We start from the raw sequence: 27,110 nt of genomic DNA on the forward strand, positions 1-27,110 counted from the left end.
TGTATAGTTGGGGTCACCACAATATGAGGAACTGTATTAAAGGGTCACAGCATTAGAAAAGTTGGGAAATACTGCTTTTGAGAATAAACAATGACTGCTAGGAACATTCTAGGGAAAAAAAAAGCATCTTTTCCGTTTTTAATTCAAATTCTCAGCAAATGGATGGAGCAAGAAAGCATAGCTCTCCACAAAACTTGTTAAGTCCAGTCATTTTTCTCCTTTCACTGTCAGTCACTACTCTAACTTCTAATTTTCATTCTACTAAAATCGTTGCCATAAGAAAGTCAAAGTAAAATAACTCAGATATTTTATTCAAAACTTCCAGTTATGTGTCCTAAACACTTTTATTCCAAAGTGACTTCACAAACTCTGACAGATGTTTTATAATTCTGTTTAAATATTTAGTCAGTAAAAGGATGAAGGGTTTTGTTTTGTTTTTGTAGGAAAAAGACAGAATGATTTCATTCTCCTCCAAAACCAGGGTGGTCTATGGGCAATTTGGGTACCAGTAGTGTTGCCGAGGAAACAAAATGAAAACAGGTGCCATCAAATTCAAATTAAAGATTTAGTTCTATTTTAAACCACCTTAAACAATGTTTCTATAAACTTTCCAACTGACACTACTAAAAATTTGACAATATTTTATAACAAGAAAATGATTATAAATTGTCTGTAGACCATCAAATTTTAACTGTAACAAATTTAGACTGATTGGCAACACTTCCTTTAAAAAGTTCTTCCATTAAATATCCAGCATCCTTTTAAAAATTGAATGTATACAAAATTCAAAATAAAGAAACCAAGTAAGAAACTCTGAGAAGGTAAACAAAAATTTGTATATACCTGGATTGTTAGTCTCAACCCTCTTCCCTCTATTAGAATTACAAAATAAAATTGTTTTCATAAAAACACAAAAAAAAAACAAAAAGAATCTCTGCAAAGAATTTTAAAACTTAAAAATTCAAAAGAAATTTAAATCCAAACCTGTAAAAAAAAAAAAAATATATATATATATATATACACACAAAAAAAATATATATATACACACACACACACACACATACACACACACATAATGTATTTAGCAACATTAAATTAATCTCAACTTTTCCTCTTGGGCCTAACTGTTATATAATATAATGCTTAAATTTGATGAAATTTCCTCTACCAAAAAAAAAAAATCAACCTTTTGTTTCTTACTTTGATATTGAGAAGACTGTAAGTACTCTTTCAGCAGTACTTTTTATTCCTCTTGGTAGCTATTAACTATGACACTCACACGCATGTACACATACACATTTAAATAAATATAAAAGAGATTAACCATGTACGTAAATGTTTAAAAATAACTACATGGGCTCAGTGGTTAAGAGCACTAACTGTTCTTCCTGAGTTCAATTCCCAGCAACCACATGGTGGCTCACAAGCATCTGTAATGAGATGTGATGCCCTCTTCTGGAGTGTCTGAAGACAGCTACAGTGTATTTACATATAATAAATAAATAAATCTTTAAAAAAAATAAATGCTTTAATGCTATTTTCTCACCTTTCTCTACATTAGAATTTTAATTAGCATACTTTAATACATAGGATTTTACTGATATTTTCATATGTACATATAGTAATTTAGATTTTAGTCATACTCTCTAGTAATTTTAGTTACTTAATGCAGTATTAATGACAAAATCCTTTATTTCATTATGTTTCAGCTTATGAAAGGAGCAAATGAGAAACTTACAAATAGATGACAGTACATAAATGTGAATATTCTTGCTAATATTGACAACAATCCCAGTGAAGATTCTATTTGTAGGTAGATGAAGCATGTAATTAGAAAATACTTCATTCAATTAAAAATAATTCCTCTCCTTATCAATTTTGACAGAAAAAATTTAAAACTCCTAAGTATATTCAATCTATAACTGGTGAAGAGCTACATTGTTTAGATCACAAATAATCTGTTATTTTGAATATTTCAATTATTCAAAGTTTTAGTTTTAGCAGAGTTCTGAAGAGATGCAAATGAGTTCATTAGTGTGAAATCAGAACTTCCCTCCACTAGATGGATTCTTTCAATACTTAACCACAAGGACAATTTCATCAGCTGATTTTCAAAAATAAAAAATAAAAAACCTTAAAGTTTTTAGTATTAAAAGATGAAATATCTTTTAAATCACTATTTCTACATAATATTTATTCTATTAACTTAATAAGTGGGTATTAGCCAAAAAAAAAAAAAAAAAAGTACAGAATACCCAAGATACAGTCCACAGAACTGAAAAAGGTCAACAAGCTGAAGTGCCCAAATGAGGACAGCCTCAGTCCCACTTAGGAGAGAAAACAAAGCAATCACAAGGGGGGAGGGAGGGAGAGAGGGAGGGGACTGGGAGATAAAGTCAACAGGGGATAGGGGGAGTTGAGGGGAAGAGGGGAACATGATCTGGTATTGGGTGAGGGAAAAGGACTGAAGCCCTGAGGGCCAGTAGAAGGGATACAAAAGGCAACCTCAGGAAACAGGAGGTTGGGGAGACCCTCCAAAATGCACCAGAGATTTGGGAGGTGAGAGACTCTCAGGACTTAAAGGGAGGGACCTTAGATGAAATGCCCAACAACTGGGAGAGGAAACTTACAGAGCCCACCTCCAGCAGGAAGACAGGGTATCAAGTGAGGGATGGGGTAACCATCCCACAGTCACAACTCTGACCCATAATTGTTCATGTCTAAAAGAATTACAGTGATGGAAATGGAGAGGAGCCTGAGAAAAAGAAGGTCCAGTGACAGGCCCAAAGAGGGATCCAGCACAAAGGGAGGTCCCAAAGCCTGACACTATTACTGAGGCTATAGAGCGCTCACAAAAAGGGACCTATCATGACTGCCTTCCAAAAGACCCAACAAGAAGCTGAAAGAGTCAGATGCAGATATTTGCACCCAACCAATGGATAGAAGCAGTTGATCCTGTTGATGAATTAGGGAAAGGCTGAAAGAAGCTGAGGAGGAGGGTGATCCTGTAAGAGGACCAGCAGTCTCAATTAATCTGGACCTCAGAGATCTCTCAAAAACTGGACCACAAAACAGACAGCATACACCAGCTGATATGAGGCCCCCAACACACATACAGTAGAGGAATTTCTGCGTCTGTGTTCATTCAGAGATGATGCACCTAACCCTCAAAAGACTGGAGGCCCCAGGGAGTTTAGAGGTCAGATCAGTTGGGGGTGGGGGCATCCACATTGAGACAGGTGGGTGGGAAGGAGGTGTGGAATGTGGAGTAGATGGAGGAATAAAATATAGGGTGTAAAAAAATAATTAGAATTAAAAATAAAAACAGAATCTCTTTCAAATCCGTACTCGTGTGTGTATTTGAATAGTGAAGGAAAGCATACAAGGTGAGACCAATCTAAAATCTCCTTTGTAATTGCATTATATAAGTCTCCAGGAATCTTCCTGTGTGTAATTATAAAATTACTTTACTGGTCCACTGCTTACTTTAAAAGTGACTAATCAAAGTCAGAGAAAGCCAACCATCAACTAAAGTAGGTTTCAAATTTCCTCTTCAAAGACATGTCAAAAAAAGATGAGTGAATTTTACTTTAGTTAAAACCTCTAACCTTTAGTTAGAAATATGAAGTGTTTTCTATTTCGTTCCAATTTAATGTCAATTGTATCCAACTTTCTAATTGTTTCTGCTACTTGATCACATATGCCAAATATTTTATTATCTAACAAACAAATTTAAAAGAAAGTATTTTATAATCTAGTAGTTCACATCTTATTTTAAGCTAGTTTGATAGCTAATAACCATATTAGCTCCAGACAAGAAGGTTCAGTTCATTTGTAACTAGTTTATCCTTTAAGCAGTGAATAAGAAGACAAGAATAGATGTCTAAGTTTAGTCCTTCAGATTGTAGAGATCAGAAGGTTATCTTTGTTATTGATCAACAGACATATGACCTTGGGCCACACTGAACATGTCTGACCTGGTCAAATTTATAACCATAAATTGCTTTGCCAGAAATGTTCTGGGAACCAGAAAAGGTTCTTCTCACACTATATGAACATAATACCTAGCTCACAAAATACTCTTAGATTTTCAGGTAGATGCATGTGTGTGTGCCTGGTTGCGTGTATGCATACATGCAAGTGTATTTCTTTGCTGTAGACATTTTGGGAGTATGTGTTTATGTGTGGTTGTGTGATTTCCTTGCTATAAATATAATCCATAATTTTATACTATCTGACAAAATTTCCCACCTGCAAAGTCGTATCTCATTTCTTAGCTATCACTCTTCAAGCACTAACAGTTTAGAAAGAAGCAGACTAAATTTTATCACGCCTGGACTCACAAACCTCAGTAAGAAGAAATGGCCTATAATAAACTTTAAACAGTGTTTTGCATTTATGTGTTTCTTACATGTGTGCACATACACATGCATGACAATGGAACTATGAAGGGCAGAGAATGACGTAGAACCTGAGTCTCAGCATCCATATAGGTACAGGGAAGAAGCCTGTTGCCAGACAAGGACACAAACACTTTTACCTAATGTGCCATCTCACCAAACCTGAAACAAACTTTTAATTATTTCCATCAAAAGCTTTTATAACAATTTCTCCAACAAATTAAAAGTATGATTTTTATTATTTAAGACATGTAACTTGATATTTTGAAATTGTATTTTAATTACAAGGTTTCTCTCTTTACTCCCTTCAAATGCTCCCATGAACACCTCTCAAATTTGTTCATATTCATGTTCTTTTAATCTGTTTGAACATTCTCAAACACACTGAAATTCATGACCTCCTTTTTCATTGTTATTGAATACATATATGTATTTGTAGACTGCTGGGACCATATAATGCTACTTGCAGATGTATGTGCTGTTTAACACTGGACACCAACTAGTCTGCTCTTCCCTAGGGAGGATTCCCTCTTCCACTCCCAGCTTTACTCACAAACCATATACTTTAATAGAAGGAGGTATTTAAATTATTTCACAATATAACAATTCAGTGAGATTTCTGAATTTTAACACATTCTAATCATCAAGTTATTATTACTTGCTAGAGGTGGGGACTCATTTTAAAACACTTTATAGAAATCTAAATATTTCACCAGGAACCTTTGTAATTATTGTGAATGTTTCAGAGGTGTTAAAAAGAGAGGCTACCCAGATGCTGGCAAGGATGTGGAGAAAGAGGAAGACTCTTCCATTGCTGGTGAGATTGCAAGCTTGTACAACCACTCTGGAAATCAGTCTGGCGTTTCCTCAGAAAATTGAACATAGTACTACCGGAAGATCCAGCAATACCTCTCCTGGGCATATACTCAGAAGATGTTCCAACTGGTAATAAGGACACATGCTCCACTATGTTCATAGCAGCCTTATTTATAATAGCCAGAAGCTGGAAAGAACCCATATGTCCCTCAACAGAGGAATGGATACAGAAAATGTGGTACATTTACACAATGGAGTACTACTCAGCTATTTAAAACAATGAATTTATGAAATTCTTGGGCAAATGGATGTATCTGGAGGATATTATCCTGAGTGAGGTAACCCAATCACAAAAGAACTCACATGATATGCACTCACTGATAAGTGGATATTAGCCCAGAAACTTATAATACCCAAGATACTATTTGCAAAACACAAGAAAACCAAGAAGGAAGACCAACACATGGATACTTCATTCCTCCTTAGAATAGGGAACAAAACACCCATGGAAGGAGTTACAGAGACAAAGTTTGGAGCTGAGATGAAAGGATGGACCATCTAGAGACTGCCATATCCAGGGATCCATCCCATAATCAGCTACCAAACGCAGACACTATGGCATATGCCAGCAAGATTTTGCTGAAAGGACCCTGATATAGCTGTCTCTTGTGAGGCTAGGCAAGTGCCTGGCAAATACAGAAGTGGATGCTCACAGTCATCTATTGGAGAGAACACAGGGCCCCCAATGGAGGAGCTAGAGAAAGTACCCAAGGAGCTGAAGGGGTCTGTAATCCGATAGGTGGAACAACAATATGAACTAACCAGTACCCCCAGAGCTCATGTCTCTAGCTGCATATGTAGCAGAAGATGGCCTAGTCGGCCATCATTGGGAAGAGAGGCCCCTTGGTCTTGCAAACTTTATATGCCCCAGTAGAGGGGAACACCAGGGCCAAGAAGTGGGAGTGAGTGGGTAGGGGAGCAAGACAGGGGGAGGTTTAGGGAACTTTCGGAATGGCATTTGAAATGTAAATGAAGAAAATATCTAATAAAAAAATTGAAAAAAAAGAGGCTTCCATCTTTATATGTTTTTCTTAAGAATAACACATTATGGATTTGCGGTGGTATTTAGCTCCAAAAATATTAACACCATCAGAAGTAAGTATGTAGTTAATTTTTGGTGATACATGTTTTATTTATAGACTATAAATATGACCAGACACTCAGTATTATGACCTCAACCTATCCACATACATCAAAGTCAACAATGAACAGAACTGGGTTAGCCTGGAGAAAGCAAACTTGAAAGGATCATAAAACTAAACTACTAAAATTTTTTCCTATTGACAGTGTCCTCTGCCTTACAGAAGCTTTTCAGTTTCATGAGGTCCCATTTGTCAATTGTTGATCTTAGTGCCTGAGTCACTAGTGTGTTCTGTTCAGGAAATTTTCCCTTGTGCCAATGTGTTTGAGGCTCTTTCCCACTTTCACTTCTATTAGATTCAGCATATTTGCTTTTATGTGGAGGTCTTTAATCCACTTGGACTTGAGCTTTGTACAAGGAGGTAAGAATGGATCCATTTGCATCCTTCTACATGTAAGCCACCAGTTAGACCAACACCACTTGTTGAAGGTACTTTTTTTTCCTACTGTATGGTTTTGGCTTCTTTGTCAAAGGTGTATGAATTTATTTCTGGGTCTTCAATTCTATTCCATTGATCTACCTGTCTGTCTCTGTACTAGTACCATGCAGTTTTTATCACTATTGCCCAGTAGTACAGCTTGATGTCAGGGAAGGTGATTCCCCAAGAAGTTCTTTTATTGTGAAAAATTGTTTTCAATATCCTGGGTTTTTTGTTTTTCCATATGAAGCTGAGAATTGCTCTAACTCTGAAGAATTCAGTTAGAATCTTGATGGAGATTGCCTTGAATGTGAAGACTGGTTTCGGTAGAATGACCATTTTTAGTATGTAAATCCTACCAGTCCATGAGCATGGGAGATATTTCCATCTTCTGAGGTCTTCTTCGAATTCTTTCTTCAGAGACTTGAAGTTCTTGTCATACAGATCTTTCACTTGCTTGGTTAGAGTTACACCAAATTTAAAGATCAGAGTGAGTACTTCATGTCATATGGATGAAGTAACAGGGAACAATTTAAATTATTTAAGTTATGAAATTGAGGTGAGGATGAGAAGTGAATCACAGTGATGATTGCAGAATAATATGGACATAATTGCCACTTAAAAGTAGTAAAACTGAGGGACGTGAAGATGGCTCATGAGTAAAGTCCTTGCTGTTCAAGCACAAAGACTTGAGTTCAAATGCCTAGCTCAGAAGGAAGGAAGGAATGTTGGTTTACATCTGTAACCTCAGCCTAAGCAAATCCCACAACCTCACTAGCCAGTCCACGGACCTGAAGCAGAGATCCAGATACATAAGACCTTATCTCAAAACCTATGGTAGAGAAAGACAAAAGAAGGCATGTGACTTCAACCTTTGACTGCCACACCTACATACATGGGTATTCATAGCTGTACACACATGCACACAGGAACACACACACACAGTAGTTTCTAAAAGAAAAGTTTGTGAATATTTCACAATTCTTAAAAATTGTTAAAGTATTCAATAACAAGTTTGGGTGTGCACAGTTTTAGAGCAAGTCATGGCATAGTTGCTCAAAGGCTGCTAAATAACCTGTAAGCAACTGCACCAGCACTAATGTTAACCAGGATACATAAACCTGACTTAGCAAAATTATTACTGTTTGTCAACCTCTTGGTCCTGCCTAAGACGGGTAACCATATAAAATGCTTTATACTGCTTCTGAAGCAAAGGGCTTTTAAAATACACACTTGGTATTCAAGCATCAATATTTAATAAACATACTTTACACCTATTTTCCTATGCTTGATGGCTGGCCCTACACCTCAATTCCATTCCCTATTACCTAACAAGGGCCTTGGGAAATCACTGGCCTTCTGCTACTTAAGTCCCTACTATAAGTCCTTCCTGTAAGTCTCAAGTCAGATGAAGTCTCCTCTGGATTCCGACACTTTTTTTTTCCTCCCACTTACTTTTCTCCTTGGCTGCCAAGCACTTCAAGTAAAGTCTACTCTGATGCTTCCATTCCCCTACCCAGTCCTCTTTTCTTGGTTTCTTTTCTTTTCTTTTTTCTTTTGTTTTTTTTTTTTTTTTTTTACTGGTTGTTTAATTTTTTTACATTTTAAATGTTATCCCCCTTCCCTGTTTCTCTCTGCAAGCCCCCTATCCTATTCCCTCCCGCTCCCCAACCTTCTATGAGGGTGCTCCCCCACTCACCCACCCACTCCTACCTCCCCACCCTCACATTTCCCTACATGGGGCACTGAGCCCCCTACAGGACCAAGGGCCTCTTCTCCCATTGATACACGACAAGGCCATCTTCTGCTACATATGTGGCTGGAGGATGTGTACTCTTTGGTTGGGTAGTTTAGTCTCTAGGAGCCCTGGAGGAGTCTGATTGGTTGATATTGTTGTTCTTCCTATGGGGTTGCAAACCTCTTCAGCTCCTTCAATTTGTCCCCTAACTCCTCCTTTGGGATCCCCATGCTCAGTCTGATTGTTGGCTCTCTGCATCTTTATTAGTCAGATGCTGGTGGAGCCTCTCAGAGGACAGCTATACCAGGCTCCTGTCAGCAATAGTGATAGCACTTCTTGGCATCAACAATAGTGTCTGGGTTTTGTGTCAGAAGATGGAATACATCCATTAGGTGAGGCAATTTCTGGATGGTCTTCCTTCAATCTCTGTTCCACTCTCTGCATTTCCGTTAGACAGGAGTAATTTGGGGTTAATATTTTTGTGATGGGTGGGTAGCCCCATCCCTCAACTGGGGCTGTGCCTGACCTGTGGATATAGGTTCTCTCCCCACTTTATTGGATATTTCAGCTAATGTCATCCCTGTTAAGGCCTGGGAGCCTCTTGCTTTCCTGGCATCTGGAACTTTCTGTTCCCCATCCTCCACTGCTACATACCTCTGTTCAATTTCCTAACCCTGTGTATATCTCCCCCATCTCCTCCCATACCTGATCCTGTCCCCCCTTTTCCCTTCCCTCTCCTTTCTCCCTCCCAAGTCCCTCCCTTTACTTACCATGATTATTTTGTTCCCCCTTCTAAGTAGAACTGAAGCATCTACACTTCGGTCTTCCTTCTTCTTGAGCTTCATATGGTCTGTGAGTTGTATTGTAGGCATTCCGAGCATTTTTCCTAATATCCACTTATCAGTGAGTACATATCATGTGTGTTCTTTTGTGACTGGGTTACCTCACTTAGGATGATATTTCTAGTTCCAACCATTTGCCTGTGAATTTCACGAAGTCATTGTTTTTAAGAGCTGAGTACTACTCCATTGCGTAAATGTACCACATTTTCTGTATACATTCTTCTGTTGAGGGACATCTGGGTTGTTTCCGGCTTCTGGCTATTATAAATAAGGCTGCTATAAACATGGTGGAGCATGTGTCCTTGTTTTATGTTGGAGCATCTTTTGGGTAAATGCCTACAAGTGGTATAGCTGGGTCCTCAGGTAGTACTATGTCCAGTTTTCTGAGGAACCACCAGACTGATTTCCAGAGTTGTTTTACCAGCTTGCAATCCCACTAGCAATGGAGGAGTGTTCCTCTTTCTCCACATCCTCGCCAGCATCTGCTGTCACCTAAATTTTTGATGTTAGCCATTCTGACTGGTGTGAGGTGGAATCTCAGGGTTGTTTTGATTTGCATTTCCCTAATGAGTAAGGATGTTGAACATTTCTTTAGGTGCTTCTCAGCCATTTGAGATTCCTCAGTTAAGAATTTTTTTTTTCTTTAGCTATGTACCGCATTTTTTAATAGGGCTATTTGGTTCTCTGGAGTCTAACTTCTTGAGTTCTTTGTATATATTGGATATTAGCCCTCTATCAGATGTAGGGTTGGTAAAGATCTTTTCCTAATCTGTAGGTTGCCATTCTGTCCTGCTGACAGTGTCCCCTTTGCATTGAAAAGCTTTTCTTGCTTTCTTATTTATTTCTGCTCTAGCACTTTACTAAATTACACTCCCAAAAGCCAACCATTTCTTTCAATCTGATGTTCTAATTCATACCACCATGACAAAGGTAAAAAAGAAACCACACACGTCGAAAGGACCATCCGCTTTAAGGCCTTCCCCTTATCTGAAGCACCAGATTCTAACTCTTTGTGGCTTCCATTTCACATGTCTCCTCCAAATCTCTAAATGAGGGCAACTTCTATGCTATCCTTCTTCCATGCATCTTTCTCTCCCAGGTAAGGTCCAGAACTCTTCTTGAGACTTGACAGGATGTTTTATAAACTCAGTCTCAGCAGCAAGAGGTAGCAAATAGCAAATACAGTCAGGAAATGAGAAACAATTCCACTCACTCCAGTGACCAAGGGTTGGCAACACTGTAATACTTCCCAAATGCACATGCATATACCAGTATTCAAGGTTACGAAAACCACATTTGTATTTTTTGGCAGGTTAAATACATTTTAAATGAAGAAAATATTCAGAATGTTTTCTTTCTAAAATGCCTGGATTGCTAGAAGGAAGTATCTAACAATCTGTTCATTATTAATTGCATGTTTCTGATATGGTTGATTATTTAGACTTGATGCAATCATTCAGCTGGTTAAGACTGCTTACTGATACAAAGTTAAAGATACAATGTATATATTACAGTGTAAATATAAGTTTTTTAAGGCTAAAAGATAGCTTTCTCTAATAGAGTTCTTAAAATCCTTTGTATTAATAATACTGTGGAAAAGAAACAAAACTAAGTTCATGCAGAACTAATGGGCCTTAATCTAAAAGTTGCCAGAAGGTGGTGGTGATGGTGGTGGTAGAGATAGTGGTGATGGTGCTAGTGGTGGAGGTGGTGATGGTGAAGGTGGTGGTACCGGTGATGAAGTTGGTGGTGGTGGTGGTAGTGGTGGTGGTAATGGAGGTGATGGTAGTAGTGGTGATGAAGTTGGTGGTGGTGGTGGAGGTGGTGGTGGTGGAGGTGGTGGTGGTAGAGGTGATGGTGGAGGTGGTAGTGGAGGTGGTAGTGGTAATGAAGTTGGTGGTGATGGAGATGATGGTGTTGATGATGGTAGAGGTGGTGGTGGTAGTGCTAGTGGTGGTGGTGGTGGTGATAGTGGTGCATCATGCTCAGCATTTGGGGATTGGAGGGTATAAGCAGATAGATCTCTGAGTTCAAGGTACCCTGGTATAGAACAGCCAGAGCTACACAGAGAACTCCATCTAGAAAAACAAACTAAAAAGTATAGTGCATGACTAATGGATAGCAGAGGTAGGGAACGTTGGAACTGAGTGTGCTGTAAACTCTAGGATAGGAACTAGGGATGCTTCTCCATCCCAGTTGTTCTCTCTTCTGCTGTAAAGAAATACTCTTTCAAAGGCTTTGTCTTAAATACAGATTATATATGAAAATATTTTATTTAAACCACTCAGGTTTTTTTTAATTTAAAATTAAATAAAACTACTGGCTATGTTGTTGCTATTGCCATTCTTACCAACTAGCCACCCTCCCTTTCTTTATTTTTTTTTATTTTTCCAATTTTTTATTAGGTATTTTTTCATTTACATTTCAAATGCTATCCCGAAAGTCCCCTATACCCCCACCCCCGCGTTCCACTACCCACCCACGCCCACTTCTTGGCCCTGGTGTTCCCCTGTACTGGAGCATATAAAGTTTGCAAGACCAAGGGGCTTCTCTTTCGTAGTTTATGCGAAAACCTCCTAAGGAGTTTACATGTTTTACCCTCATTCAAAATAAAAGTCTAAGCACTGATGTGTAACCTTCAATGCTCTGTGACACACACCAGGAGTCAAAAGGAACACTCTCCCTTCAACATAACTAAATATAAAACTGTTACTTCTGTTTGAAGTATTCTATACTCAGTCTAAATTTCTTCTGGTTTTTATTCATCTATCACTTTCTGATGAGGTATTGGCTAAAAATACAACAGAATACACTGAGCATTCTCTGCAAGTCATCATTTCCTGTTTTATTCCCTTGCTTCTTTCCTATTACCACGTAGTATGCATGCTTGCTTTCTCTTCTGCATTCTCTTTCCCCTTCAGTATACAAACCCAATTGAGAAATGTTTGTGTTTTTCTTCCATTTCTGTATCTTCAGGATATGAAACAGTTCCTAGTAGACAGTAGGTATTAGTATTAGCTGAATGAATAATCCCTGGTTACCTGCCAGCTGGCCCAGAAGCCTAAAGCTCAGCTTCCCCCTAACAATACTGGTTGGCTCACTCAGAGTTGTAAGAGTATGGCAACTCCTCTATTCATGACCGGCAAAGAATTAGAAATGGCTTTATGCAAGGCTAGAGAGATAAAGGGCACTGCAATAAATCATATCAGAGCCATATTTCCCCATGCCTGCAAAAGAGCTTGAGTATTTCACCTTCAAAATACAAGAATAAAACTGTAACTTGATTTGCTTACCAAATGAACTCTGATATCACACAGTGGTTGCTATGGATACTAAAAGGTAAGTAGTGCTGTCTATACTGTCACTCTCAGAACTTTTTCACTAGAATAGTCAGTCCTAGTCCAGGAGAATGGACATGAAACTCTCCTTGTGTATAAACAGAAAGATAAACTGAATATCATACCCCTGCGCACCTGAATATCTGTTATCTAACTGATCTCGGGCTCATTTATAAACATCAATCAGTGCCATGCAAAGGGAGCTCCAGGGAAAAGGCAATTATATACTGCTAAAAAATGGAGGCAATCAGACGAAACACAGTCCATGGTAGCAGTGACATAAGCTAAGCAGACGGTATGGATAATATGAGTAAGAGCCATGGAAAAATAAATACCATGATTGAACTTGAAGCAAATGGAAACAGTTCAGATTGGCTTTGTACAGTATTCCATGGAACATATGATGTCCATATGTCCATTACCAACAACTGAAACACAAAAAATAACAAAAGCCAGTGTTAAGATGGCTGTAAGAACACACCCAATGCCAGTCTCTACCACAGCACAAGCAGTGTAACTTGCTACAGCTGACGGGCAATTGGATAAGAAGTCAGGAGCAATAAGAAAAAAAAGAAAAAGGAGAAAGGAGTAAAGCAAAATTGTCTCTCTTCCCCACAAAAGAGAAAAGATTTATACTAGAAAAAGAATGTGGCCACAGAAATGTTAGACCGTCAAGCACAGTGTCTTTCCTGTGGGCAGTTTCCAAAAGTATAAACTTTACATAAACTTTATATAAACTCAAAACTGCAAGTGCTTCAACAGTCAGAGGACTGTGGAAGTGAAATAATTATATGACGAAGTAACTTCCAAATAAAAAACGGAAATATGACCTTTCAAGTTTCAAACTATGAGATGAGACCTAAAGCAGACTGACCAAAAGATGAGACAGAAATATTATCAGGTTTGATGTCAGTGTGAACAAATCACCCAAATTTCTTTGCTGTCATTCATGAGCCAAAAATCACAATTTAAAACAACCAAAAGTAATGCTTAGGCAGTCATGAAGGACCAATCATATAGCAAGGCCAAAGCTAAGAAACAAAACTATAAAAAGCAGTGTTACCATCTAGGACCTATCTGTGATCCTGGACTTTTCAATGAATCAAAATCCAGTTATTCCTAAATTACATTAAAATTATCTAAGCTGTGATGCATAAATATATTAGTTGTCAATGACTGCAACTAAACAGTAATAAAATCCAGCAATAAAAACACATGACTATTTATAGTAAACATCAATGTATTCCTATTTCAACCTGACTCCCCATTCTACCCCAAACTGAAGACCGACTACAATTCCTTGAGTAGCTGTAGTGTGGTTAAGAATAGGAAGCTATGCTTGTTTGTACGGAATCTGCCATTTCCTCCCTGCCAAAACACTTGTTTAAAAAGTCATGTAATATTTCCATTAAGTTGTAAATGCAGCCGACAAGGAAATGGCCTACTGGCAATGCATTACCTTTGTGGCAGTGCCAATGGGCCTACAGCAAAACACTGCACATGGTAATTTCAACATGCATTCCCAAGGAACAAAACTGTTCTTTACATAAATACCACAGAACCTGAGTAAGATCCAGAAAAAGCAAGGAAAAATTGCCCAAGCTTTCATGCTTGCCTATATCAATTGTATGTCAGAGCGAAAGCAAACTAGAAAAGCATCTACATATGTTCCCGAAGCCTGTGAAGCTGGATCATATAACCCTGGGAAACTACTGCAGCTTAAATCTGTATACTTCTTGTTAACCACTGTAACAACTTGCTAATAAAAATTAAGAAAAACTGAGGGTATCAAATGAACCAAAATGTACAAACTAAATACAAGTTCTTAAAGATCATAATGAAACCTATTAACAAGAACATATGTTCAGTATAAGCCACAATTGTTATGTTAAATTACTTCTTTCTTTAATATCATTTATTTGATTACAGAATTTAAGATATTCACAAAACTTCCAATGAAAATGATGATGTGTAATATATACGTCACTATGATGCTTACAAAGTCACCTTCATCATGTATTCCTTGGATTTCACTACATAGCTCAACTTTGTGTACTAATGCTATTTATTCAATCCCATCTGTAATGAAGAAGGGTCTACTCATGTAAAAGTTATATTGAAAACTAAACACCAACACACACAATCTGCACAAACATAATCAATAATCAATATGTAGTTCTCTAAGACAGTCTGAGGACATCTAGCTGCAAGATGCATTTAAGTATGTCTTGTCAGTTGTCGTGTGTGTGTGTGTGTGTGTGTGTGTGTGTGTGTGTGTATAAATATAATTCCAAAAGTCAAACCTGATAGAAAGATAGAAAACCTATTTCTTATGAAAAATATTATAGACTTTTCACGTGTCGTCCACTTGAAGTTACAGTCAACACCTGTCGACATACCAATCTCCAAGCCACAAATTCACTGACCTTGTATGTTTTCTGTCACAACTGCTACCTTCGCTCTCCACCCTGGACATCACTGTAACTGGCAATGCAGCAGTACTTGAGATGGTCAGCATACACACACAGCTGCTTTTAGAACAGACAGAAACCTCCCATACGATGTAACAATCCCCCTGCTGCGTCCACAGGTCAGCACTAGGGAACGGCAGTACTCTCATTTTGATCTCCTTCAGTAAGGGCACAGTTCTAAAATACTCAAAACCCAAATCAACTTAAAACTTAAATAGATTGTGTTAAACAAAAGGCTGAAAAGCAGGCTACAGGGAAAAGAGGGGTGTTTCAAGTTGTATTTTATTAGCATTTACTGTCAAGGTTTTTGTTTATTTCCTTGTCCCTAAGTTATAAGTAAAATATTTAATTTTGTAAGAAAGAAGAAGCTGAGCTCACCATGTCTCATACTAACACCATAAAAGCACCTTCGAGATGGAAAAGGGAACCTGGCTCACATTCACATAGCCAACATACTTGATTCTGAATACTTTTATACATAGGTCACTGTGTCAGGATCGATCCAGAAAACATGTGTGGCACACTTCCTTTAAAACTAAAATCCAGCAGGAAATACAAGACAAATGGCTCATTAAAAAGCTGCTGGACACAGGGTAGATGACATGCTCTAAGGACTCAGACAAAGGGGGGTTTGGTTTTGTATTATCTCTTGAGGCAGGCCTCAACACACAGACCAGGCTGGCCTTGAACCACACCTCCTCTGCCTCCAGCGTGCTCAGATTAAAAGTGTATGCCACCACACCCAGCAAGACAAGGGCATACTTTAAACAGCTAATTGAAGACCTCTAACACTAATTATAGTTATTAATCTAGACTTTTCAGAAGTTAAAATAATAACAACAAAGGAAGAGGAGGGAAGATAATGGGTGCCATGTTCATACAATATGTGTATATACGCACATATTTCAGATTAAAATTCAGAATTACACACTGTGATCAAGCAAATAGAAAAAGATCATAAATCTTCTTGAAAGTCATATTTTTATTAGTGAACACACAATTCTCAATCACTCTAGATAAAGGAACCCTTGTTTCCAGGAGCCCCTATTTTCATTTGCTCAAATATATAATCTGGTCAATGAGATAGGTCAGCAGGTAAAGGCACCTGCTACTAAGCTTGACAACCTCATTTAATCCTCAAGATCCACACAGTGGAAGGAGATACTCAAATTGTCCTCTGACTTCCACACATGAATTGTGTCCCTGACTCAAACAAATCAATAAATAAAAAGTTATTTTTAAAAACTACCCAAACACTAAAATTCAAAGGGCCAAACTGGTTAAATTCTCTGCTAAAGAAAAAGTTCATTTTACATTGTAAGTCATAGTTTACATAACTGGGCTAGTCAATAGGTCAATGAAAGGCAAGAAACAGAAAACCCTATGGCTGGGAGATGGGCAAGACACTTGCCACACAAGCATGAAGATCTGAATCCCAGGAACCCATGTGTCTTAGAACCCATGACTATCAGCCCAGGGACAGCACCACCCACCATGGGCTGCGCCCTCCCCCATTAATCACTAATTGAGAAAATGCCTTACAGCTGGATCTCATGGTGGCATTTCCTCAACTGAGGCTCCTTCCTCTCTGATGACTTTAGCTTGTGACAAGTTAACACATAAAACCAGCCAGTACACCATGTAACGTCAAACAAGTACAACTCATTTGTAATTAGAGCACCTTATATGGAGATGAGGGTCAGAGACATGAGAATCCCTGGAAGCTGTGGGCCAGCCAGCCTGGAGTAAGCAGTGTGAACAAGAGGCTGTCTCAAACCAAACAAAAGGCAAAGTGGAAAATCCAAGGTTATTCTCTGGCCTACACACACACACACACATACACACACAGAGAGACTCTCACTCAATCACTGTGGCACACAGACCAACATGTAAGGTCATAGACATAAACATACTTTTTTTTTAAAAAACTCCACTTATCACCACTAGAAAGGAAAGACAATCTATCTCTGTCTGCATGCCCATTATTTCCGTATTTCTTGCATATTATTTCCAGTAGCCACTGCAGAAGCCACCTGAGCAAAACAATGCCTTGGGTACTTGGAAGGCCCTGATTCCTCCACTGTCCTATGGACAACCAATGCAAAGTCAGGTGATGGCAGACAGTGCTTGTTTTTCCACAGCAAAGAGTTTTCTAAGAAAGAATTGTAACTAGCATTAAGTAGGAATCATTATAAGAACTTGAATCATTCATTAAAAACTAAAAGATACTGCAGAATGGTACATAACAATTCTACTTTCTTTAACATATGGGCGCATTTCTCAGACATCTCATTTGCATCTAACAAACGACTCTGTGCAGTGCACATAAGAGGGGCCATCACAGCTAATTTGCAGACAAAAAACCCCACTATGTATCTAAGAAAATGGCTACAAAAATCTGATCTCAGATCAGTCTGGGAAGTTAGGACACTAAGAAGTAGTGTGCTTATTACATGTGGTTGGTAAGGCCTTAAGCCTATTAAGAATGGTCAAAGGACACAAGATGGCTAAACTGTTCAGGGCACTTACAGTCTAACGAATGACCTAAGTTTGATCCCTGAGTTCAAATCTTGGTTTTGCTACTGACAGGTTAAGTAATAAACAAGCTACCTAGTGATATTTTAACAATTTCAAATGTATTTTTTCCCACTGGAAAATTCTAGTTAGGGACTTTTGTTTTCACTCTCAGAAGGTTCTTTTATCCTACCCACCCCCCAACACACACACAACCATTGATAACTATATGAGACTGTACAGATCACTAATTTTATTATTTCATTATTAGCTTTATTAACTACCCACCCTGAACAGTAGTTTCATATTCTATGTTACAAATGGCAAAATACATAAAGCACTTCTTGTGTTTCATGTATTCATTAGTGTAAGAAAAAGCACTGATTGCAATCAAAGCAAAGATAACTCTGTTTTCAAGAGTCTGATGGAAAACCAAAAACCAAGTGAATACGGTCATTTCAAAGAAAGAGTAAGGATTCAGGTTTTGGAAATCTATCCTCTGCATGATTTGGCTCCTTCTCAACATGCACTTTGGTACTCAAGTTGTGAAATAGCTCACCGCACAAGAAAGATTAAAGACTATTTACATAGCAACTTAAAGCCATATTGTAGTGGGTTGATCTGCTGCTGCTTGTATTCTAGTGCAAATACTGGTTCCTCACGATGTGGTTGATTCACATACTCAAGTGATGCGATGTGAACCTTTCTCCCAGTTCAACTGGTCAATAAAAGGCTAAAGCCTGTGGTTGGACAATGGAGAGAGAACAGGGGAATGGGAGGGTCCACAAGAGGTTGCAGGTAGAGTGATTAAAAAAGAAGACAGAGGAGGAGCAAACTGCCATGAGCCAGAACCGTGTGGCCAGGAGAAACAGCAAGTAACAAGGAGCTTTATGGCTGGGGAATATGTTAGCACAGCCTTAGGTTTGCCCAATCTAGGCATATCGCTTATAAATAAAATATCTGGATTATGTGTCTTTTATGTGAGCTCATTAGGATTGTAAATTCCAACTACAACAATTTACATTTGGGAATGCCTAAGGTCACTAGCCAAAGAAAATATGCAAATTATGAGGAGAAAAACCAAACTCTATATAGAGTGCAGTTGTAGAGGAAGACCTCATACTTCTAAATAAAGTCTGAGGGGATAGAGATATGGATGAGTGCTGGCTGCTCTTCCAGGTTTGGTTCCTAGCATCCACGTGGAAGCTCCCAACTATCTATGCCTCCAATGTCAGGGGATCTGATACCCTGGACCAACCTCTGTGGGCAACACACACGACAGACACATACACAGGCAAAACACCATGCACACTGAACAAACAAACAAACAAAACCTAAGTTGGGACTTGAAAACCCAGCAGAAGTCAAAATGATAGAAAAAGAGACCAAGGCATCTGTGGTGCTTTGAATAAAAATGGCATCCATAGGTCCACAGGGAGTGACACAGTTAAGAGGAATGGTCTTGTTGGAGAAGGTATAACTTTGTTAGAGAAAGCACATCACTAGAGCACAAGCTTTGAGGTCTCAGAAGCTCAAGCCAAACCTAATTATCAATATCTCTTCTTGCTGCCTGCCATTCCAGATATAGAACTCCAGAAACCTCTCCAGCACCCTACTGGCAACACACTGCCATACTTCTGTGTACTTAAATCTCTTCCTTTATAAAAGTTGCCTTGGTGTCTCTTCACAGCAACAGAACAATGACTAAGACAGTATCCTAGAAAGATGTTTGCAATAGAGCATATCTAAAGGATTCTTTAAAAAGAAATAATTTGTACTATTTTATAAGCATGAATTCAAACTCAAGTGAATTTTAAGATCATTAAAACAGGGGTCACAGACTACAGTTCCTTTCAATCTGGTAGAGAGGCTGTAACATAGCCAAATTTAATGCGTGTACTGGCTGGTTTTATGTGTCAACTTGACACAGGCTGGGGTTATCACAGAGAAAGGAGCTTCAGTTGAGGAAATGCCTCCATGAGATCCAGCTGTGGGGTATTTTCTTAATTAGTGATCAAGGGGGAAAGGCCTCTTGTGGGTGGGACCAGCTCTGGGCTGGTAGTCTTGGTTCTATAAGAGAGCAGGCTGAGCAAGCCAGGGGAAGCAAGCCAGTAAAGAACATCCCTCCATGGCCTCTGCATCAGCTCCTGCTTCCTGACCTGCTTGAGTTCCAGTCCTGACTTCCTTGGTGATGAACAGCAGTATGGAAGTGTAAGCCGAATAAACCCTTTCCTCCCCAACTGCTTCTTGGTCATGTTTGTGCAGGAATAGAAACCCTGACTAAGACAATGTGCTAAACCACTTGTTTGGAAAAGATTTCCAAAGGGTAGAAATAGAATGGTTACAATGTAAGACTCATCTCTAGAACTTAGCTAGGATGTTGTAGATAAACTGCAAACCTTTTCTTGAGACTTAATTACATCTCATTAGAGAATCATCCCATGAACATCCTACCATAGTACCAGAGGTAACCATAGTACCAGAGGTAGCTGATGATACTCAAAGAAGAATGAAGAGTTCATGTTCGTGTACCTATGCTGACTTTGCTATTTTTCATGTTCTTTTCAAATAAATAATTTATTATAATATTTTATTATAAATTATTATATTTATAATTTATTTTTACTTTTTAATAATGCCAGGGGGGTTATACACACAAAAATAATATAAATGGAGTACAACTGTACCACTAAAATAATTGTGTTTCAATATGTCAGTTAGACTTTTAAATATTTTCAACACTATAATTATCTGTACCATCATAACAGCTTTGTAATAATAAATATAATTCCAATTTATTCCTCATTAGATATTCAAAAGAATTCCCTTTTTTTCTTCATCTATTTACTTCACTTGCCTCTCCACATCACCTTAACTATTCCATAACTATGCAGGGAAACTCACTCTTGACTACTAGATCCTCCCTAGGGTAACTACTGCCACTAGATGGCAGTGTGGGGTGTGTGTGTGTGTGTGTGTGTGTGTGTGTGTGTGTGTGTTTGCATGAACATATATGCCAGGAAGTCACATATTACTATAAACTCACTCTTGACTACTAGATCCTCCCTAGGGTAACTACTGCCACTAGATGGCAGTGTGGGGTGGGTGTGTGTGTGTGTGTGTGTGTGTGTGTGTGTGTGTGTGTGTGTGTTTGCATGAACATATATGCCAGGAAGTCACATATTACTATAACCTAAAAACAGTGTCATTACAAACCCTAAAGACAACAAACTAGACTTTAATGCAAGATATATACTTTAAATGCAAAATTTAGCATGGACTCAGAGGCAGGTGACTGTGATTAGAAACAAGTATATTATCTAAATAAACAGTTACTAAATAAATAAATACTTTTAATATCAGCTTAAAGAACACAGGAGGAGGAAGGAAAAGGCACAGAAAGGTAAGAAGGACTTACTGAGGACTGGAAGGAAGGACTAATTTCTTAATCCTTGGAAAGTAATGAGCTAAAAGAAACAAGGAGAAAAAAAGTCTCTTCTACTGAAAAGCAAGGAACCTGTGGTAGTGTTTGGGGTGGAAGAGAATAGTGCTTGTTACAGATAAACAGCTGTCAGAGTTCTTTCCTCACAATTCATTGTTCAGTGAAAAATGGTCAGAAATGAAGTTACTCATCTTTAAGGATTTACTCCTGCACAGAGTCTAAATTCCCTTCGTCTTTGTTCCATCATTATGAAATTGCAAAACTCAAAACCAATGCTTTTAGTAAAATATAATTTTCTTACCCTCATCGGATGTATATCAGCATAAGGAGGTTTTCCTTCTGCCATTTCTATAGAAGTAATGCCAAGGGACCAGATGTCAGCCACACAGTTGTAACCTATTTCTTGAATTACCTCAGGAGCCATCCAAAATGGGGTTCCTATTACAGTGTTGCGTTTTGCCATTGTATCCTGCAATGATGTTACATAAGCATAAATACTGCACAAAAACACAAAGTAAAAAAGTTTAACAACATAGTCATTGAAACATGTGATCTGCTAGTATCACAGATTCTATTCAAAATTGACTATTTTCCAAATGTTTCAACTAGTTATAACATGACATATTTTAGGAATCTCAAATTGTAAAGTACCAGGAGTTCTTAACTCATTACCATGATAGGATGATAGCAATAAAAGCAACAAACCAATGTACCAAGAAATTCAATACTATTTCCCTTTCATCAATGTGAGAATTTGATGGTAAAGGTGCTCAGGATCTAGTGACCCTGACATTGTAAACAGACTCAAATACGGCTTCTTCTGCATAAGAGTAACAAAGCTACCCTTCTATGCTCCCCTAATTGTCAGTTTAGTCAGTCCTCCCTGAAAAATGGTCAAAATACATACAAATTACTAAAGCCAACTTACTGTTAACTGGCCAGCCACTCCAAAATCTGCAAGCTTTGCATGTCCTTCTGTATTGAGGAGAATATTCCCGGCTTTTATATCTCTGTGTATTTTCCTCATAAAATGCAAATATTCTAATCCTTTCAATGTGGATTTTAGAATAGTTGCAATTTCATCTTCTGTTAACTGGAAAAGAGAATTTTAAAAATCATGTTGAAATACAATCAGTAACAAGTACTTCTTCCCCCACTCTCCTGTGTGTGTGTGGAGAGGGATATGTGTGCATGTTTCAAAAAAGGGTTTCCCTGTGCAGCCCTAGCTGTTCTAGATCTGGCTCTAAAGACCAGGCTGACCTCAAATTCAGCAATCCCCCTGCCTCCCGAGTGCTGGCATTAAAGGCATGTGCTACCACCAGGCACAAGTACTTAACAGCCATTAAACCTATACAAAAAAGAACAAGATTAATAAATCACAAAATTCCTGCCCTTTACACAGTGCCTTCATTCTATTATTATGTACTTTACTGCAGAATGAAAGGTTATAAATTCCTTTACAATTATCTGTGATGCACCAAAGTAAAAATGCATAGCCTAAGAATGACCTTGACAAGAACTCATGATTTCTCTTTGGGCCACTACAATTTGTTTTCCACTGATTATTTACCTTTAAAATAATCTTATAGAGTAGCATTATATTCTAAAATAATAACAAGTAAGTATTTGATCTTCTTTCCAGGTTCCTGTTAATAGAAAAGAATTTCTAAATCCCTTGTAATTTGCTAAACAAGAGATGAAAGGGACACACACACTCTCTCTCTCTCACACACACACACACACACACACACACACACACACACACACACACACACACGGTCTCATCAGACTTGCTGTCTAGCTGCTGATGACACTGAACTTCTGGCCCTCCTACCTGCACTGCCCCAGTTTGGGGCTTGCAGGGATTCATCATCGTACCCAGTTTACTAGGGGCTTCATGCGTGAGGGCAAGCACTCTATCAGATGAACTACATCTCTAGCTCCTTTTTAAAAAATTATAATATGATTCTTTCATACTAATGAAGCGACTCTTGGTGGGACCCTGAACAATTACACAATAGGAAATGGTCACTAGAGGAAACAATCATGTCATTAGATGGTTGGTTGCTCAGCCCTTCTCATGACATGTGACTTACCTATGTTTATATAATCCAATCAAACATAAATGGCTGAGCTACAGAGGAAGGCGTACTTTGACAGGAACAGGTGGTAACACAAGGACAAAGATCAGTGGCAGCTGCCCCAGGGGAGCTATTCGAGAACTAGAGGAAGGCTGGGAGGCTTTGCGGATATCCAGGAATATCTGAGAGGCTGCTTTTGGTTTTATGCTTCTAGCACATTACAGGTAAGGCAATTCTGGAGATGGCCTGAGAACTCACATATTCTGTACACATATAGTCATTAAGCCACTCCTCCAGCCCCCATCACTAAGTAGGTGTTTTGGAGCCAACTGATTTCTTGGAACCTACACTAAAAGGCAGGGAAGAAAAATTCCTTGACTCAACTTCTCAAGCCTGTCTAAAAATGAGAAAAAGGGAGCATACTTAGAAAACATATTTTGTTAACATAGTATCCCAAGACTAGAGATGGAAAAGGACACTGTAAGAATACTACAGAATGCAAATCCTTAATAAAATACTAGCAAATACAAAAAATAATGATGTTGAAAGGATTTTATGTAACATGAATAATAACAAATAATAAATAAATAAATAAGTTTCAAATAAAATTTATTTTTCAAAGGTAAAGATGGTGCAACATACAAAATTTGCAAGATGTAATATACTATCAACAGAATGATGGAGAAAAGCCACATGATCACTCCAACTGTTAGTAGAAAAGCCAACAGACTAAACAGTAAATTTAAGAAGAGCAAGCTAGAGCTCTCGAGGAGCAAGCACCATCTAACCCAGCAGGAGCAGCACATACTACCGTGAGCACTGTGAAAGACCAGAAGCTTTGCTGCTGCTGCTGCTGCTGCTCCTCTCCACCGCATTACAAGTGCAGCAGAGCAATGAAGCCTGCAAAGGATGTAAGAATGAAAGGATCTGCTTGCAGGATGACAACAATAACACCTAAGAATAGAAAAGTTTAGCAAAGTAGCGAGATGGAACTTCTTGCAATTTCCTTTTAAGAAATGCTAATGATCTTGTGTGTTTATTTTGTTCTTTATATCTTGTTATTTATAATAACATCAAAAGGATAAAATACTTAGAAATTAACCCAGGGAAAGATTTATACAGTGAGAACTAGGAAACACTACTGAAAGAAATCAGAGAGGAAATGGCAACAGAAATGTACCGATTGCCACATTCACACTTCCTGCCTAGAAGCCCATGCTACACAAAGCAATCTACAGATTCAGTGTAATCTCAAGCAAAATCTCAGAGACATTAATGGAGAAACAAAGAAAATAATCTTAAACTTAATGGAGCCAAACTGGGTGATGGTTCCCACCTGTCAGCTCACAACTAAGGGGCTGAGGTGGGGTTGGCAGACCTTCAAACCCACCTGGACCAGCATGGGTGACAAAGAACAGTCTGAACAAAACAGAAGATTATAGTTTTTATCTGAAGTCTTACTATTTACTGTCGTAAGGAAGGGCATACAGGTGACTGGAATAGAATGCTGATCCCAGAAACAGCCCATGTTTAGCTAGTCACATGATCCCAACAAGGTTATCAAAACCATTTAATGGGGAAAAGAAGAATCTTTTCTAACACTGTATCAAAATATTAACCCAAATGTATTAAAGATTTAAATGTAAGACTAAATGCAAACAACTATTAGAAAAGAGAGACAGAGGAAGCTGGCAATTGGCAATGATTTTTCTGGATATAATTAAAAGGACACAAGTGCAAAAGAAAATACAATATTTTTTTAATCTCTGTATTAAGAGAGTTAAACTCCGTCCCCAAAATAGGAAAATGCAAGTATTTTTGTGATCAAACAATAATTTCCAAACTTTACAGAAAACTCCTAAAAGACAACAACAAAAGAAAAAATTAGAAATAGACAAAGGGCCAGAATAGGTACTTCCTTAAAGATAAACAGACTCCAGTTAAGGAGATGCTCAGCAGGTCAGTTAAGGAGATGCTCGGAAGGTCAGAACACGGAAGTCTCACATCCCGAGATTGACCTCGATTCAAATAAAAAGGCAGATTCAGGAGTATCCATTTCTGATCTTAGCATTCCTACAGGGAGGTGGGAGGTGGGAGACCAGGAATGAGCCAGAAGTTTCCAGGTCAGCAGGTCTGGAGTACACAGTGCAGCAAACACAAGAGGTACAGCCTCAGCAAGGTAAGACAGAACCAACTTACACAAACTGCATTCTGAGCGCCACAGTCACCAACACATCACAACCCCGTGAAGTATGCACATGCATGTACATGAAATAATAAAGGATAATAATTTAAAGGATATACAATGGCTATTAATCACATGAAAGATCTTCAAAATGCTAATTATGAAAATTAAAAGACTAGAGGAGAGCCACCACAATGAGATGCAACTTCAGTTTATTTTTATAGGATTATTGTTAATTGTCCAAAGTAAAAAATGTTAACAACGATGGAAGAAATTGAAACCTTTGTGTGCTATTAGAGGGAAGGAGAATAGTAAGGCTGCTTTGGAAAACAATATGGCAATTCCTAAAAAAAATTAAAGTTACTTTTTCAATCTAGGGATTCCACTTCTCAGAAATCAAGATCCTTGGCTGTTTTCATGACAACATTATTCGCATAACTAGAAGGAATGCAAAGCTCAAGGTCCAGTGACAGACTCATGGACAAGCAAAAGGGTGCTAATGTGTATGTGTTGGCTTCCTGCCCTAGAACAAAATAACTGAGAAATTTAACACAGAATGAGAAAGGTACAGGCCAAGACCAACAGCAGCAAGCCAAGAGACTGTGCTAGGACAACAAAATGATGACATCATAAGCCAGGCATAAAGGAAGAACGAGGACCACAAGGGCTCAAAATGCCTAACGACCTATTGACCTCAAGGCCCTACCTCACCACCTTCTGTAACACCACCCACAGGCCTGAGTCATTAATTCATCGACCAGAAGGCTGCTTATCCAAACCATGACAACAGATATTACTGTGTCGTACAAGGAAGAAACCTCTGTGATTCACTGCAAGGTTTTGCTTTTGTCTGCTTGCAATGAGATCATTGATCTATGCCCATGGCTCTTCTACCCTTCTACATGAATGGTTTGCAGTCACACTCAGAAAATAAGAGATAAGAGTCTCATTTGTGTCTGCTCTCTATAAACTCTAGATCATGGCCCCAAGTGGAGTAGCATAACTCACTGTGAAATTATGGAAGAAGAGCACAGAAGGAGTAGGAGGGAAAAGAGGGAGAGTAAGAGATGTGTAACTCAATGTGGCAGAAAACATGACAATGCAAAAGATTTCTGGCCTCCACTGGCACATGTGCACTTGCATATTCTCCCCCTCCAATATAATTAAAACACTGATGGTCTACCTGCATTGGGTGCCGACCTAATAAAGGTAGAGTGGGTAGACCCCTGAAACTATCTTCATTATTGTCCAGTCAGTAAGAACTTCCTCACACTCCTCTACGAGTCACACTGTTCCTCTTCATTTCATATCATCCTCTAATCAAATACAATACAGTTTCTAACCCCTCAGCGTCTAGACATAAGCAGGGCTTGATTTTAGACTGTGTGACAGAGTATTATTTTAACAACTCACTTGAGTGTTGACAATCAAAAGAATATTTGAATAAAGTTAATGGTATGTTCCCAAAGGAGACTGTTATAGAACAATGAAAACCCACGCAACAATGTAATTCACAAAGCTGAATGAAGAAGTCCAAATGGTGAGCCAAAGAAGTCTATGAATCTGCACATAAAGCATAAAGAAATCAAACCCTGGCTGCATGGTCAGCAGCACGTACCCTAGTCCAGTGGAAACGGTGTCATCTGATGGTGTCCATATGTTTC

At 38.4% G+C, this 27,110-nt stretch overlaps 1 protein-coding gene across 6 annotated transcripts in view; it reads right to left on the bottom strand.

Annotated features, from left to right (window-relative positions):
• Positions 1–27,110, bottom strand: part of Stk3 (serine/threonine kinase 3) — a 280,384-nt gene that overhangs the window by 175,450 nt on the left and 77,824 nt on the right. For all 6 annotated transcript variants that reach the window (NM_019635.2, NM_001357821.1, XM_030248670.1 and 3 more), the window contains 2 exons: positions 22,109–22,273; positions 21,482–21,649 (listed from right to left, as the gene is read on the bottom strand). In NM_019635.2, coding sequence (NP_062609.2) covers positions 21,482–21,649; positions 22,109–22,273 — 333 coding nt within the window. The remainder of the gene's footprint in view (positions 1–21,481; positions 21,650–22,108; positions 22,274–27,110) is intronic.

The sequence above is a fragment of the Mus musculus genome, chromosome 15 (assembly GCF_000001635.26).
Source record: "Mus musculus strain C57BL/6J chromosome 15, GRCm38.p6 C57BL/6J".
In the NCBI taxonomy this organism is placed as follows: domain Eukaryota; kingdom Metazoa; phylum Chordata; class Mammalia; order Rodentia; family Muridae; genus Mus; species Mus musculus.